Consider the following 15,827-nt stretch of genomic DNA (forward strand, 5'->3'; position numbering starts at 1 on the left):
TGTATCTTCTCGGGGAGTTTCTTGGAAATGTATTTGTTTTTCCCCTGCGATGGATATAGCTCGATTCCTTCCAAAAATCCTTTTTCCAAAAAATCCAGGGATAGAGACCCAATTTGGTGCTAAAGAGAGCCATCGATCACGATTGAAATAGTTGTTGACCATGATCCAATGGTTGAGATAGCATTTCACATATTGTCACATGTTTCATGTATTTCCAATGACAAAAAATATTTTACTTATATTACACTTTCCGGACTCTACCTTTCATCTTATCCAAATATCTTACTAAATCAAATGATTAGCGACAATTAAACCAAATATGTATTTCCTTATAATTGAATAATTAAAATAGTGGAACATGTTATCATGTAGTTACTAGCTCTAGGTAATGCCCAAATAAGAGAGAGAGAGAGAGAGAGAGAGAGTTTTTAAGTGCCCAAGGCTATAACCTGAGTATAACTCGGACTCACTTGATTAAATCTTAAATGGATTTGGCTTCCAAATGCTCATCAAGATTTAACTATGATGAACTATCTTAGGTGAGTTAATTGGGATTTTGGAGTCTAATGTGGAGCTCAGTGTGAGACTAAAAGAACGAAAATGTAGAAGAAAAACACATGAAGTTGTTCCTAAGTGTACGTGCATGAAAGAGAAAGAAAAAGAAAAAAATAGAGGACGTGACTTTTCTAGGGGCCATGTTGGCTCGTCGTCACCTTTCTTCTCAAACGTGAACCCTTTCCCATTTTAATCTAAAAAAAAAACTATTAACCTAAACAGGCTTTTGTGTTCTTATTAGAACTTATTATTATTATTATGGATTAGTTAATTATGAGGAAGCCATATACGACACTAGGGCGCCAACTAGTGATGGATGGATTATATTGAAACAACCGACACGGTTTTCTTATATCAGTTTGTATCAGCCGATATTGATTATTTCGACACGGTTAATACGTAATAGTTTAATAATAAAATTCGATTATTATGAGCCCACTTCAAGATTCGATTTGTACTGTTTAACGCATAAATTGATGTATAGGTATTTGGTATGAGCAATATAAAACTGATAAATAATTTTAAAACTAAATAAATAATTATATTGGTATTAATACGAACATTTCAAAATTGAATATACCAAAGTTTTCCAAATTGACATACAATAAGACCTTTGTTACCGTTAGGATGAAAAAATTGGGGTCTCCATAGGTTGTTTGGAGAAAAGAATATTAGTTAATTAATTTATCAAACAAACAACATATTTGAATAGAAAACATACTTTGATTTTTTATTTTAGGAATAAAAATGATAAAAAAAGGAAGCGATAGAGATTTTTATTTGCTCAAAAGGGCCCATAGTTGTAGACCTCATAGCTAGACATGACATCGAGCCGATCTTGAACCTACATAAGTTTGAGATGGGTTTGATTTAAATATTTTGAACTCAACCTCGAGTCGAGCCCAACCTCGAGCCTAAAATTGTAATCGATCTCGAGCCCAAGAATTTTAACCGAGCTCTAGTCGAGTTCGAGCTCCAACCTACATTTAAAAGTTTGCATCAAGTACATATCAAATAAATTGTACATAAAATAATGCATCAGTTTTACTTAAAATTGGGCATGGCCTCAACATGAAAAGTGGGCATGACCTCTACATAAAATTAGGAACGACCTCTTTACATAAACCCTACATAAAATTGTCTCTACACTCTGCATAAAACAAAGAAATGCAAATAAAGGGGAAGGAAGGGAGCTTACCTCCCCTCTTTTCAGTCTCTTTGTACCTCTAGGATATCCATGCCATAAATAGTTCAGAATAAACAGATAAAAACTGATGATTACAATAGAACCAGATATTAAAAAAAAAAACACAATCCTTCACTCATTGAACACTAATAATGACTCAAAATTAATTCTTTTCGAACTTGAGACAAACATAAGCAAGTTGAAATTACTATGTCCTCTATTAGTTGCAAATATCATCCTTTGTACCACAAAATTGAATCCCTCACAATTATTTATTTCTGTAGCAAAGTGGTATAACAAAATACAACCACAAAAAAATTGAGCCAAAGAAGACATGAAAACTAAGGAATGCAAAGTATCTCAGTGCTAACTCTAGCAAGAACAAGAATTCAACAGCTCCCTTCATGTCAAGCTTAATAGTGACTCCTAAGGTTCAGACAAAAACCAAAAAACAACTATTAAGCCCATCAACCTTAGGGAGACTTCGTTCATGCAATCGTACTCGCTAATTAAAAAGGCATACTTTGTTGTGGTAGAGGAGCTATAAAATAAAAAAATATACTCCACTGTTAGCAAAAGGATTTAAAGAAGTTGTAATGAACTAATGCATTAGACAATCAATGGATTATGCAAATCAGGCATTTAAGAATTCAAGCTACAAAAAAAAGTAGAAATGAAAATCATAAACACAAAAAAATTTCATTTGTGGTTTATGTCTCTGATTAAGAAAATCCTTTTTCTACACGATTACACAAACCAGAATTCACTCTTCTTCAGTACAAAACTTAAAGCACCCTTGAAGAGAATAAAAAACACCTTTTTCTATTGGAATATGTTGGCATTGCCTCCACACCAGAATTCATTTCTATTGCTTTGGTTGTTTTCACTAACGTTTCTTTTCTAGCTCTGATTTAGTTTTCTCACATTAACAGTAGCCTGTTAAAAAAAAATCATGTTTGGTCTCTTGATCTACAAAGCAGAAGACATAAATTCGAGAAAAAATATCTTGTTAGACAAAAAAACCAATGCAAGCTCTCTCTTTGCTCTCCTTTTTTTTTTCTCTTCTCCTTCTCTTCTTCCTCTCTTATTTCGCTTGAGGTTCTAAGCATGGGTCCTAAATTCAACATGGTATCAGAGCATTGAATTTAAAGTCCCTACGTCAAGAGGATGCTATAAGAAGTTTATGATCAAAGTTACTCAAGGAAAGTACTTTGTGAAGCAAGATTGAAGCTTATTGAGATAATTTTTTTTCATTCTTGTTATTATGGCTTCAAGTTCTCGTTTTTATTACCTCTGGAAGATGGTTTAGAGGTGATTTTCTTACTCTCTTCATTATATGAAAGTATTGAGATGTATGTATCTCGGATTGGAAGAAGTTTACCCAACCTGTTTTGTCAGTTGCAAGTTCTGGGCTGAAAATCAGTTTATGTTGAGATTTTTTGCATGAAAAATTATTATTTCGTGGGTACAAGATTTTATGATGAAGAGTAATGTTCTTGAGCCTATTATGAGTGTTTTTTATCGGTTGGATTTTGAAAATCTTATTACTTGGCTACTATGCTAAGTTTCTCCATTAACCAAGTTGTTTGTGTTGAATTTATGGAAAAGAGAAATACTTCATTGATTTATTCATTGATATAGACTTACATATCTTTATTTATATATATAAAGTCTCATTCTTGATACCTCGGAAGTTGAAGCTTTTTGCTGTTGCTCGACCCTTTTTTTCAATCTGACCTTTGCTGCGTCAAATATCGATTACTTTTTGTTGATAACTCCAATTGAAATTTGTTGAATAGGTAAGAGAATAGATTTATAGATATTTATTTTGATATATATATTTATCCATATAAAGTCTCATTATTGATAGCATAAAATACCTTAGAAGTTGAAGTTTTTTGCTGCTTCTCGAGCCTCTTTTGCAATCTGACTTTCGTTCATTCACATATCGATATCTCTTTGAAGATAAATCTGATTGGAAATAATATTTTTTCCTTGGAAAGTAGACACAAATATATTTCCATAAATATATAATATTCAATATGAAAATGTTATGGTCTCGGATTTGACACATGGATTCGTAGGGAAGAAGAAGAGAAAGACAAAAATCAAGCCGAATGGAAGCTTAAAAACCCTAGGTTCTTTGAGGAGAACGCACACCCCTGAGCTCATTGAGGAGAACTCAAAACCCTTGTTTACTCTAAATCAATGTTTGCCTTTCTCATTACTCTTACCCCTTAAATAGGGTTCACCCTTACAAGGTTTATGATAAAATATTAAAAAAATACCCCTATAAATAAAATATTCCAAAAATGCCCCTGTGGCCTATTAATTCTTTAACTGAAATAAAATAAAAATAATTAAAATAATAATGTTATTGTGTGCATAACATTACACCCCCCCCTGGGAGAAAGAGTTTGTCCTCAAGCTCGAAGGTAGGGTCTGCTTGCCTATGCCAATGTCTCCACATGTTCTCAAGTAGCATCTGTGGTGTCTATGTCAGCCCTTTGGACTAAAAAACTGGTGCATCCAACCAAAGAAGATATTATTTTTTTTTTTTTGCCGGCACTGCCAACATCACTTGTTGTAGCATACCCCAAGACGGATAAGCAATCGAGCGACAAGTTGAACTATCACCTGCTCCAAATTGGCAACTTCTGCTTTGATATGAATAGCCCTTGTGTGATCTGCTCCAACGGTTGCCTCATTGGAAAAATGCAGCATCTCCCCGATAACAACGGTTGCCTCATTGGAAAAATGCAGCATCTCCCCGATAACATCAGTCTTTGAACCCAATCCATGTTCAACAAAGTGCGCAACATTCTTGACTAAAGTACCATGAGTTTAAGCACTTAACAGACGTAGGTAAGTGACCTCATCTAGTCCAACGGCTTTGAACCCAATCCATGTTCAACAAAGTGCGCAACATTCTTGACTAAAGTACCATGAGTTTAAGCACTTAACAGACGTAGGTAAGTGACCTCATCTAGTCCAACGGCATGAGTTTCCATTGAACCAAACAGTTCTAGTGAAGTTGTACATAACCCCTGTGTTGCAAAACCAACAGCTTTATCTATGGATCCCTTATTGATGAAGTTCGCACAAAAAGCAACATACTCCCACTGTTGAAGTCTTTGCTGTAGCCGTAGACCAATATGGTGGATGCCTGTGTTGTCAATAGCAACATTGCGGGAAATCTGCTGAAAGAAGTCACAAAGAGCAAGTAGTGCACTCTGGGGAATTTCTGTAGCAGTAGCATGGAAGTTGGCAGTCCTTGCCATGTATGGCATCGCTAGAGGTGGCTTCGAACCGAGCCGGCTCGCGAGCTGCTCGAGGTCGACTCGGTACCGGATCAGATCGATTCGGTATCCCTCGAGCTCGAGCCGAGCTCTACTGAATCCAGGTTCGGCTTGATGGCTTGTGAGTCAGCTCGTTAATTTAAACGAGTGGCGGGATTTAGGAATTGGAGGATTTGGGATTTCAGGAGTCTCGGCACCAGAAGAGAGTCGCGTCATGGGACTCTCTTCCATTCCGTCTCTACGATTTCCATGCCATCTTAGCACAATTTTCTAGCAGAAATCGTGGATTATAGATCAAAATCGCTGTCCGTCAGCAAGGATTCATCAAAAATGGGGGACTGGTATTCATATCACTCGGTCTCTCTCTTCCTCTTCGATTCCTCACCTTCCTCGCCAACTAGACGAAAGAGACGGTCCGACAGAAGGAGGTAAGATTTTTATTTAATCTTCTATTTTTTTTTCGCCGACCAACCCTTCAAAAGCTCTAACTCTCGCAAGTTTTTTTCAGTATCATCCAGATGTATGCAAGGTGAACAACTGCCGCGTTCAGTTTCATTGGAACAACGAAGCTTATGATGTAAGTAATTAAAAAATACCCCCTTTCTCTCCAAGTTTTAATCCATTCCCTTGTCTTCCTTCCACAAAATCAGAAAGATCGATTACTAATTTCTTCTAGCGACCCTTTTCTGTGTTCAGATGGTGATGAGCAATTTGAGGGAATCAGATGAAGATGAATCGTATTCTTACAACACCAAAAACTACTAATACGTGGATGGTTGCGACGAACCCTTCAGGGGAATGAACGATCCGAGCTTGGATTTATGGGAAGAATGGATGGGTTGGGAAGGAGCCGGAATCCGAGACAACTCATCTCACATCAACCCTCACATCTAATTCCTTACATCATCATCTTCTTCTTTGATTTTCTTCTTATTCTGTGAATTTCATCGCCGCAAAAGGAAGAGGTTGTTGGAATTATTTTCCTAATCCGCCTTTTTTTTATGTGCATTGATGTGATAATTACCTCTCCTCTATGAATGTTAAAGGAGATCAAATGTACATAAAACTCTTTCTTAATCTTAGAACTTTTATTTTAATTGTCTGTATCAGTTGTTTTGGTTGTGTGGCCGTCTGGGCCGTTGATTTTTTTTCTTCTTCTTTTTGCACTTAAAAGAATTTAACTTATTTTTTGTTCCTCTGGCACAATAGAATATGCCTTAGGAGGATGAATCATCATGAATGTGAAGATTTGTGGAAAGGACTCTAAAAACAAACTCTTTAATAATTAAAAAATAAAGAGTGGAGTAAATATACTTCTTAGGTAGGTGAAAAGGAATATACTTGTTATAAATATGTGACTCTTACCTCATTCAAGAATATTTGCTTGCTTATGTACACAGTAATCTTGTTGTAATCTTGATTCATATTAATATGAACCTACATTTGGTTGGTGATTGGATTTGGACTTTTGAACTATAGGTTCATATTAATAAAGACTTTTAATAGTTACTTTTAACTGGTGGATGTGGCCAGTGGTCACCAAAGTTCAAACTCCTTCCCCTACCTGAAGATTCTTTTTTTCTTTTTTTTCTTTTTTTGGATTATAGGTTTTCAACAAATTTTCACTTTAAAATCTTATTAAAGTCCTACTTGAAAGTCACATACACGACTTAACAATGTGGACTTAAAACATTGTCAGAGATGAACGTCTGATGCCCTCCTTTTTTTGTTCAGTTGGTGAAAAGAACCTGCCAGCATGAATGATTGTCCAAAACAATATTTTTCTAAGAAATTAAAAGTGAAGGCTCCTAAACAAGACCCTATTTTTTAGGGTACGTTTCTAGAGAGATAATACTTTTTTCTAAGAATTAATTTCTTTCTACCTAGAATATATTTCCCAAGGGGCACTGGACAAAGTGACCCAATATATCTTTTTCAAAAGTGAAAATCAGATGGGAATTCATATTGGCCCTCATGCCCAATCTTATACAGGTATTATATACATAGGTTATGCCCAATTTTATGTAAAGGTTATGCCAAATTTTATGTAAAATATATGCATAATTTTATATAAAATTTATTTTGATATATATTTTTTGAAAAGTTTTAAATGTATGTTGAAGCTCGAGCTCAGCTCGAACTCGGTAAAAATTATTGGGCTCGAGCTCGATAAAAAATTTAGGCTCGAGTTCGAGTTTGAAATATTTAAATCAAATTCGGCTCGAATATAGGCAGGTTTGGGCTCGGCTCGGCTCGATGCCACCCCTAGGCATCGCTATTCCTGTCAAAAGGACAACAAGGATTGCTGCAACTATCTCAGCTGCCCCAAGGCGATGACCATTAGCTCCCTTTGTTGAAGACAATGAATAAGCCTCTAAAAACATGTGTAGAGCCCAATAGCAGTGTTGTCCATGAAACTATCCAGAAATTGATTTGTGTTCTATCTACAGTATGAAAAATAATTCTCCCTACTATATTTGCCACCATTTCTAGAAAAACCCAACTGCAAAGCATAAAAATCACTGTTTTCAACAGTGGTTTTTGGTTGTCTAGTAGCAAGTTTTGTTGCACTACCACAGTTTTCAACACTGGTTGTTGGCTGTCTAGTAGCAATTGTTGTTGCACTACCACAGTTTTCAACACTGGTTGTTGGCTGGCTAGCAGCAATATTTTTTGCACTGCAACAACAGCCTATTTTGTTGGCTGTCTAGCAGCAATGGGTCCTTGGCAAAATAACATTGTTGTTGGTGGAAGAACACATGAGCCTCTCCCAAATAAAAAACATCATGGACTGCATAAGGCACTGCTAGTTCTACTCTCAGAACTATCAACATTGTTTTCAGCAGTGGCACTATTGGCAGCACTATGTTTTGCTGTGTCAAAACAGCAGCAACACTGATACGTTGTTTAGACGCTGCCCATAATTTAATAGTTTTCTCGTCAACAGCCATAAAAATCATTCCCCACAACATAACATTCATAATATGACCAAGAGAACCTTCATCATTGAGAGTCTCCCTATCTACCAACGACTTCTCAAAATCAATGGTATTAAGACAATCTTTCCCAAAGACAACCCCTCTGCCACCTGTGATTTCAATTGAGATGAGATCAATAGCTAGTAATCCATTAAATACACCACGAACAACATCAATTTCCCCCCCATGCACAAGCACATTCAAGTCTTGTCTCATTTGGTCAAAGTCAGAATTTTCTAGGAGTTCTCAGCTGCATTATATGTTTCAGTTTGTAGTTGCTGCTGGGGTGCCCTTATCTTCACTGCAATAGCAGCAGCAATTTTAAATATTAGCATCCTCTGTGCTCAAGAGCTCTACTTAAAAAATGGGACATGCAGTAATAACAGAGAGTATTTGTGTTGTTATCCTTGTCCAGCCAGAATTAGCTACATCCTGCAGAAGAGTATCTGTTGTGCCCACAACAACAGATAATTGTGCACCATAAATCACTGCTGCTACTACTCGTAGAATTATCCGCACTATTTTCAGCAGTGGCACTGTTGGCAGCACTGTGTTTTGCAGTGTCCAAGCAGTGCTGATGAGAATGCAAAATGTCCCATTTTTATCTCTTAATGCTTAGGCTTTTATAATTATTTGGTGCCTAAATATACTCATTATTTTTATATTTTGATTTAGGATGCGAATGGAAGCGCTAAGTGCAAAACGAAGTTAATTGGGCGATTCTGGACAGTTTCGACATTAATTCGTAATATGGGCATAACTCTCTCATCCGAGCTCGGATTGAGATGATTCAAGATGATATAGAATTAAAAGGAAACGTTATATAACTTTTATGTTTTACATTTTGACCAATACGGGTTAAATATAGGTCTAAACTTGGCTTGAAGTCACGGCATGTGCATTGTAACCCAAACTGGATGCACGAAAAGAAAAACCCTAAACGGGGAGAAAGGAAAAGAGAGAGGAGTTTGGCGCCCCAGACCCTAATTTTCTTTTCTCCAGCTTTTCCTCTCTCTTTTCTCTAGTTTTTCTCTTTATATTTCTTCATGGCTCTGCGTGGCTAAACTTTCAGACTTGGTCAAAGGAAACTGAAGCCTCGGTATCAATACAACAGTGAGATCTGATTTATTTTTATCATTCAATTTATGTTTTGACTATCTGATGTTCATCTAAAATTTTCGTTCATGATTGTATCGTTTAATTCCTAGGAGGCCTACTAGTTTATTATTCATTTCAATCTACTGCTAGGTTAGATGTCAAATTCGTAATTGTTTGATCTCTCTAACCTGTGAAGCAATCGAGATTTGATGATTTGTTGCGTCATAAATTATTACATCTTGAGAAGAATGTTGGACTAAATTAATTGCAGCCGCTTGTGCTTGTGTTGTTTAGCTTCATCGATCTCTCTAATTCTTAAGGTTGCTGCTAGATTAAACCTTTAGCGCTTGTCTTGGGTTGTTTAGTAATTAGGCTTAATTGGATCGCTTGTTCTCTAATTAACTACAAAAGGAGAGATAGGAAGATAGTTCCAACGGTGAATATTCAAGTGTGAATTGATATATGTTTGCATCGATGATCAGTTGTAGAATTTCGATGGTGGATGTTGACCTAGACCAAGGTTTGTTCTCTTGATTGATTTCGATTCTTTTAATTTGAATTGTTTCTAAGTTGTTTATTTTTTTTAGTGTTTTCGTTCTACTCATCCCCCCCCATCCTTGTTCACAGAGCATAAAAGTAGACTAATCACTCTTCGTGGGATCAATCCTTACTCGCTCTACTACATATATTTTTAGGAGTATAGGTTTTATTTTTGGTTGCCTGCGATAGCACACCAAATTTTTGTGCCGTTGCCGGGGAGTGATTGTAGTTGATTTTTGTGCTTCTTGTGATCATTATTTCGTTCTTGAAATTTTTGAAAAAAAAATCGTTAGTTTTTTTCTTATTACGGTTTTGGCAGAATTCTGACTTTGAAGCCAAATTCCACTGTTTTCTAGGATTTTTAGAATTTTATTTGTTTTCGTTATTCTAGATTTTTCTTGATTTTTTTTCTTGTTTTATTAGAGTTCCCTTGATTGTTTATGACTGTAACTCGATCTTCTAATCAAGGTGATTTGTAGTGCAATCCAGAAATAGAGAGAAATTTGCGTAGGTTAAGGAGAGAAACTCAGAGGAATTCTGAAGAGAACGAGCTAGCTCTTGATTCCCCATTTGGTAGTGAACCTGATTTAGTGGAGGAGGAAGTCATGGCTGGAAATCGAACTTTGAAAGAGCTTGCAGCCCCAGATTTGAATCAACCATCCTTATGCATAATGTTCCCCACTTTAGATGCTACTACTACATTTGAATTAAAATATGGACTAATACATCTCTTGCCCACTTTTCATGGTCTTGCAGGTGAAGATCCTCACAAGCATCTAAAAGAGTTCCATGTAGTATGCACGAGTATGATACCCACGGGGGTAACTGAAGAGCAAATTAAATTACGAGCCTTTCCCTTTTCTTTGAAGGATTCGGCTAAGGATTGGCTCTATTTTCTACCTTCCAGGAGTATTACCACATGGGGTGAGATGAAGAGATTATTTTTGGAGAAATATTTCCCAGCTTCAAGGGCGGCCAACATTCGGAAAGAAATTTGTGGTGTAAGGCAGCATAACGGAGAGTCCCTACACGAATATTGGGAACGCTTCAAGAAATTATGTGCAAGTTGTCCCCATCATCAGATTAGCGAGCAACTGCTTATCCAGTATTTCTATGAGGGCCTTATACCCACTGATAGGAGCATGATTGATGCTGCTAGTGGAGGAGCTTTGGTGGATAAAACTCCAAAGGCCGCGAGAAACTTGATTACAAATATGGCGGCCAATTCTCAACAATTTGGCACTAGGCTTGAACTTCCTTCTAAGAATGTTAATGAGATAAATATTTCCTCCCTTGAACAACAAATTACGAGTCTAACTTCTCTTGTTCGTCAAATGGATGTAGGTAATATGCAAACAGTGAAGGCTTGTGGGATTTGTTCTTCAGTAGGGCATCCAACCGATATATGCCCAACTATTCAACAAGAGCCCACTGAGTAAGTGAATGTGGCAAGTGGTTTTCCTGGAAAACCGCAAAGGAAGTATGATCCCTATTCAAACATGTATACATGGGATGGAGGGATCATGCCAACCTTAGCTATGGGAATCCACAAGTTAATCAGCCTGCGACTAAAAATCACCCAAGCTACCAGCAATATAGGCTGCCGTATCCCCCTAGACAACAACCGGGCAAAACTTCCAATTCTGGTATGTCTTTAGAAGATATTGTTAAACCTCTTTCCAATAATAATTTGCAATTTCGATAGGAGACAAGGGCCAGTATTCAAAGTTTGGACAATCAGATGGGTCAGATGGCAACTGCAATTAGTCGGCTAGAGGCACAAAATTCGGGGAAATTACCCTCTCAAACAGTAGTAAATCCAAGAGAAAATGCAAGTGCAATCATTTTGAGAATTGGTAAAGAAGTTGAGATTCCGGTAAAGGCAGCCCCTGCATCGTTGGAGCAAGAAAAGGAGAAAGAAGTCGTGGGAGACAGGAACATTCCAGATGATGTTGATGTACCTAAGCGTAAGTTTCCACCTCATTCTGATTATAAACTAGTTCCTCCTTTTCCTCAGGCTTTGGTAGATTCTAGAAAAGATGAGCAAAATAAAGATTTATATGAGACTTTTTGTAGATGTGAGGTAAATATTCCACTTTTAGATGTTATTAAACAAGTACCTCATTATGCTAAATTCCTGAAAGAACTGTGCACAATTAAAAGGAAACAAAAACTTAAAGGATGTGACAAGGTGAGAGTAGGGGAGAATGTTTCTACAATTATTCAAAGAAAACTCCCTGCGAAGTGCAAAGATCCAGGTATGTTTACTATCCCTTGTAAGTTAGGTAACATCATATTTGAGAAGGCCATGATAGATTTAGGAGCTTCGATTAATGTCATGCCATATTCTATATATGCTTCTTTGAAACTTGGACCTTTGAATAAAACTGGTGTTGTAATTCAATTGGCTGATAGATCTAATGCCTATCCTAAGGGTGCAGTTGAGGATGTTCTTGTGCAAGTTAATGATTTGATTTTCCCTGTTGATTTCTATGTGCTTGATATGGAAAATGGTGACCAAACTGCTCCTATTTTGTTAGGAAGACCATTCTTAAAGACATCCAAGACTAAGATAGATGTTCATAGTAGCACACTTACCATGGAATTTGATGGTGAAATTGTTAAGTTTAACATTTATGATGCCATGAAATATCCTGGTGATGATAACCCTGTTTATTTTATTGATGTGATTGATTCTTTCACACAGGAAGTTTTTGAACTTGATGGAAAAGATGAATTGGAAGTTGCCATTAGTAAGCATCTTGAGAAAGAGAATGAGGAGTTAGCCTTGAGTTCTGATTTGCAAGAAACTGTTGTAGCGTTGAATGATATTCCATAGTTACAACATTCAGGTAATGTTCTTTATATTGAGTAACCAGTTTCTAATGAGAGGCCTTTACCCTCTGTTTTGCAGGCTCCCACTCCAGATTTGAAGCCTCTCCCCAGTCACCTCAAGTAAATTTTTCTTGGAGATGGAGGAACGTTACCAGTGATCATCTTCAGTAAACTTAGTGCACCGAAAGAAGAAGAGCATGTGCAGGATGAACTTCATTTGTAGGAAACGTTCCCTGATGAGCAATTGCTCGCCGCGAGTGTGACATTACCTTGGTATGCAAATATTATAAATTATTTGGTTATTAACATGTTACCTCCTGGTTGTCTAGGGCTCAAAGAGATAAGGTCAAGAGTGATACAAAATACTATGTGTGGGATGACCCATAATTACAGAAGCATTGAGTCGAGCCAATGACAATAAACAAAGGCGCTACTTGGGAGGCAACCCAAGGGGAGTTCGTTCATTTTTCTCTTTATTTTTGCATTCATATTTTGGTTAATTATGCCTTCTCTTTACATTTCACCTTACATTGGGGACAATGTAAGTTCTAAGTGTGAGGGAGGGGATTTAGGTTGTGTTTCTGAAGAAAAAAAATCCAAAAAAAAAGTTTTCTTTGTTTTTGTGGTTTTTAATGATTTTTGCTTGTGTATGTCATGAGCAAGATTAAATTAGGCTCTTGAAAGATTCATAACATGATTGAATAAGTAATCTTCCAACTGAGAATGAATTAGTCTAGTTATTTTCTTTGAGGATGGTAGTGACTAAATTTGGTAGACAAAAACCAGTATGATTTTGAGCCTTTAGACTGACACATCCATATCAGTCTCACTATTTACTTTCATGAGAGATATTCTTCCATTGATTTGTTTCTCTAGAACTTGCCTTGATTCTCTTTGAGGTTACATTGACACATGCATGAATGAACATGATTAAGGCCCTCTTTTTTATAAGCTACATAAGCCAAACAACCTACCTTGTAATTAATTTTTACCTTTTTTTGAACCCCTTTGAGCTTTATTATTATTTTTTGTGTGCCACTTTACAAGCTTTAAACCTGAAAAAAAAAAAAAAAACCTTTACCCAAGCCGTAGAGCTAGTGGAGCATTGTTCATGACTATGGTTCGTGTGGGTGTGCAAGAAATAAGTGTGGGGGTGTCTGGATTTGTGGTATGGCAATGAGATGTGAAATGGAACATGTTTTCATCCTAAATTCATGAGTTCCATTGTTAGTAAAAAAAAATGAAGAGAAAAAAATAAAGAAGAAAGGAAGTGATGGAGGGAATGGCTTTTAAAGCTACAAACTATCAGTGTTCATAATTCCTCCTAAAATTCCAAGAAAGGGGTTTATTTATATGAGATAGATACAAATTGAAGAAGATGCTGAGTGGAGTGATTGGTTTTACACGTCTAATATATTTGAGTTTGAGTTGATTCATTTTTGCTCCACTAGTTTCGATGGCTTTTGAGCTACATTCCCAAATATTTCCCACCTTGATGCTAAACCCCGTTACAACCCTTCAAAAGTCCTTATGATTTGTGTTATGCATGTGACCTGAGTGGTGGAGAATGAGAAGATATGCAAGCCTATGGTAGATCATTTGCATTGGAATGAATTTAGAGAAACACATACCCTACAAACACATGAGAGTCAAGTGTTTATTTTTGTGAGGGTCTACTTATTTAGTTTGCTCCATCTTTGAATGAAAATTCTTACTAAGTAATTCTAAGTTGTTTAAGAATTTTTTTTCATGATATGTTATGATTTTTGAAGAGCTTGGTTGTTTTTTGTTGATGGCGTTATAGCGTTGGTGTTTTTGGGAAAGTGAATTTGAGTTTTGACCGAGGACGAGCAAAAGCTAAATGTGGGGGAATTTGATGAGAACACAAAATGTCACATTTTTATCTCTTAATGCTTAGGATTTTATAATTATTTGGTGCCTAAATATACTCATTATTTTTATATTTTGATTTAGGATGCGAATGGAAGCGCTAAGTGCAAAACGAAGTTAAATGGGCTATTCTGGAGAATTTCGACATTGATTCGTAATCTGGGAATAACTCTCTCATCCGAGCTCGGATTGAGATGATTCAAGATGATATAGAATTAAAAGAAAACTTTATATAACTTTTATGTTTTACATTTTGACCAATACGGGGTGAATCTAGGTTTAAATCTGGCTTGAAGTCGCAGCACGTGCACTATGACCCAAACCGGATGCACGAAAAGAAAAACCCTAAACGGGGAGAAAGGAAAAGAGAGAGGAGTTCGGCACCCTAGACCCTAGTTTTCTTTTCTCCAGCTTTTTCTCTCACTTTTCTCTAGTTTTTCTATTTAGATTTCTTCATGGCCCTGCGTGGCTAAACTTTCAGACTTGGTCAAAAGGAACTGAAGCCTCGGTATCAATACAACTGTGAGATCTGATTTATTTTTATCATTCAATTTATGTTTTGAGTATCTGATGTTCTTCTGAAATTTTCGTTCATGATTGTCTCATTTAATTCCTAGGAGGCCTACTAGTTTATTATTCATTGCAATCAACTGCTAGGTTAGATGTCAAATTTGTAATTGTTTGATCTCTCTAACCTGTGAAGCAATCGAGATTTGATGATTTGCCGCGTCATAAATTATTACATCTTGAGAAGAATGTTGGACTAAATTAAATGCAGCTGCTTATGCTTGTGTTGTTTAGCTTCATCGATCTCTCTAATTCTTAAGGCTGATGCTAGATTAAACCTTTAGCGCTTGTCTTGGGTTGTTTAGTAGTTAGGGTTAATTGGATCGCGTGTTCTCTAATTTGCTATGAAAGGAGAGATAGGAAGATAGTTCCAATGGTGAATATTCAAGTGTGAATTGATATATGTTTGCATCGATGATTAGTTGTGGAATTCCGATGGTGGATGTTGACCTAGACCAAGGTTTGTTCTCTTGATTGATTTTGATTCTTTTAATTTGAATTGTTTCTAAGTTGTTTATTTTTTTTAGTGTTTTCGTTATACACAATCTCCCCCCCCCCCCCTCGTCCTTGAGCATAAAAGTAAACTAATCACTCTTCGTGAGATCGATCCTTACTCGCTCTACTACATATATTTTTAGGAGTATAGGTTTTATTTTTGGTTGCCTGCGACAACACACCAAGCGTCGTACAATCCAACAATGCATTGGATTGAGCTGGAACAATAGGTAGAACTTCCATTCTTCCAATAAACACCGCTATGCTGGTGGCATAAAGATGGACCTACAAGTTTTTTGTTTTCTATTTTTTTCTGTTGAGTCCATTTCTGCATTGCCACAACAGCAACAACTAAAGTCCAGACCGATAATCCAACCAATCTAT

General features: G+C 36.5%; 1 protein-coding gene across 1 annotated transcript; it reads left to right on the forward strand.

The window, feature by feature from the left end:
* Positions 1-10,261: 10,261 nt before the first annotated feature.
* Positions 10,262-12,495, forward strand: LOC137952624 (uncharacterized). Its single transcript, XM_068799695.1, has 3 exons — positions 10,262-10,996; positions 11,362-11,520; positions 11,569-12,495. Exons 1-3 carry the CDS (start codon positions 10,262-10,264, stop codon positions 12,493-12,495), a joined length of 1,821 nt encoding a protein of 606 aa, XP_068655796.1.
* The last annotated feature ends 3,332 nt before the right edge of the window (positions 12,496-15,827 follow it).

The sequence above is a fragment of the Aristolochia californica genome, unplaced genomic scaffold (assembly GCF_029961685.1).
Source record: "Aristolochia californica isolate CCGP_79_NKW_82.1479 unplaced genomic scaffold, dmAriCali1.0.hap1 SCAF_16, whole genome shotgun sequence".
NCBI classification, from domain to species: Eukaryota; Viridiplantae; Streptophyta; class Magnoliopsida; order Piperales; family Aristolochiaceae; genus Aristolochia; species Aristolochia californica.

Coding starts and splice junctions, on each gene's coding strand:
- LOC137952624 (XM_068799695.1), top strand. CDS start 10,262: ATGGCTGGAAATCGAACTTTGAAAGAGCTTGCAGCCCCAGATTTGAAT. Junction 10,997..11,361: donor CTCTTGTTCGTCAAATGGAT/GTAGGTAATATG, acceptor CAATTTCGATAG/GAGACAAGGGCCAGTATTCA. Junction 11,521..11,568: donor TTTTGAGAATTGGTAAAGAA/GTTGAGATTCCG, acceptor GAGCAAGAAAAG/GAGAAAGAAGTCGTGGGAGA.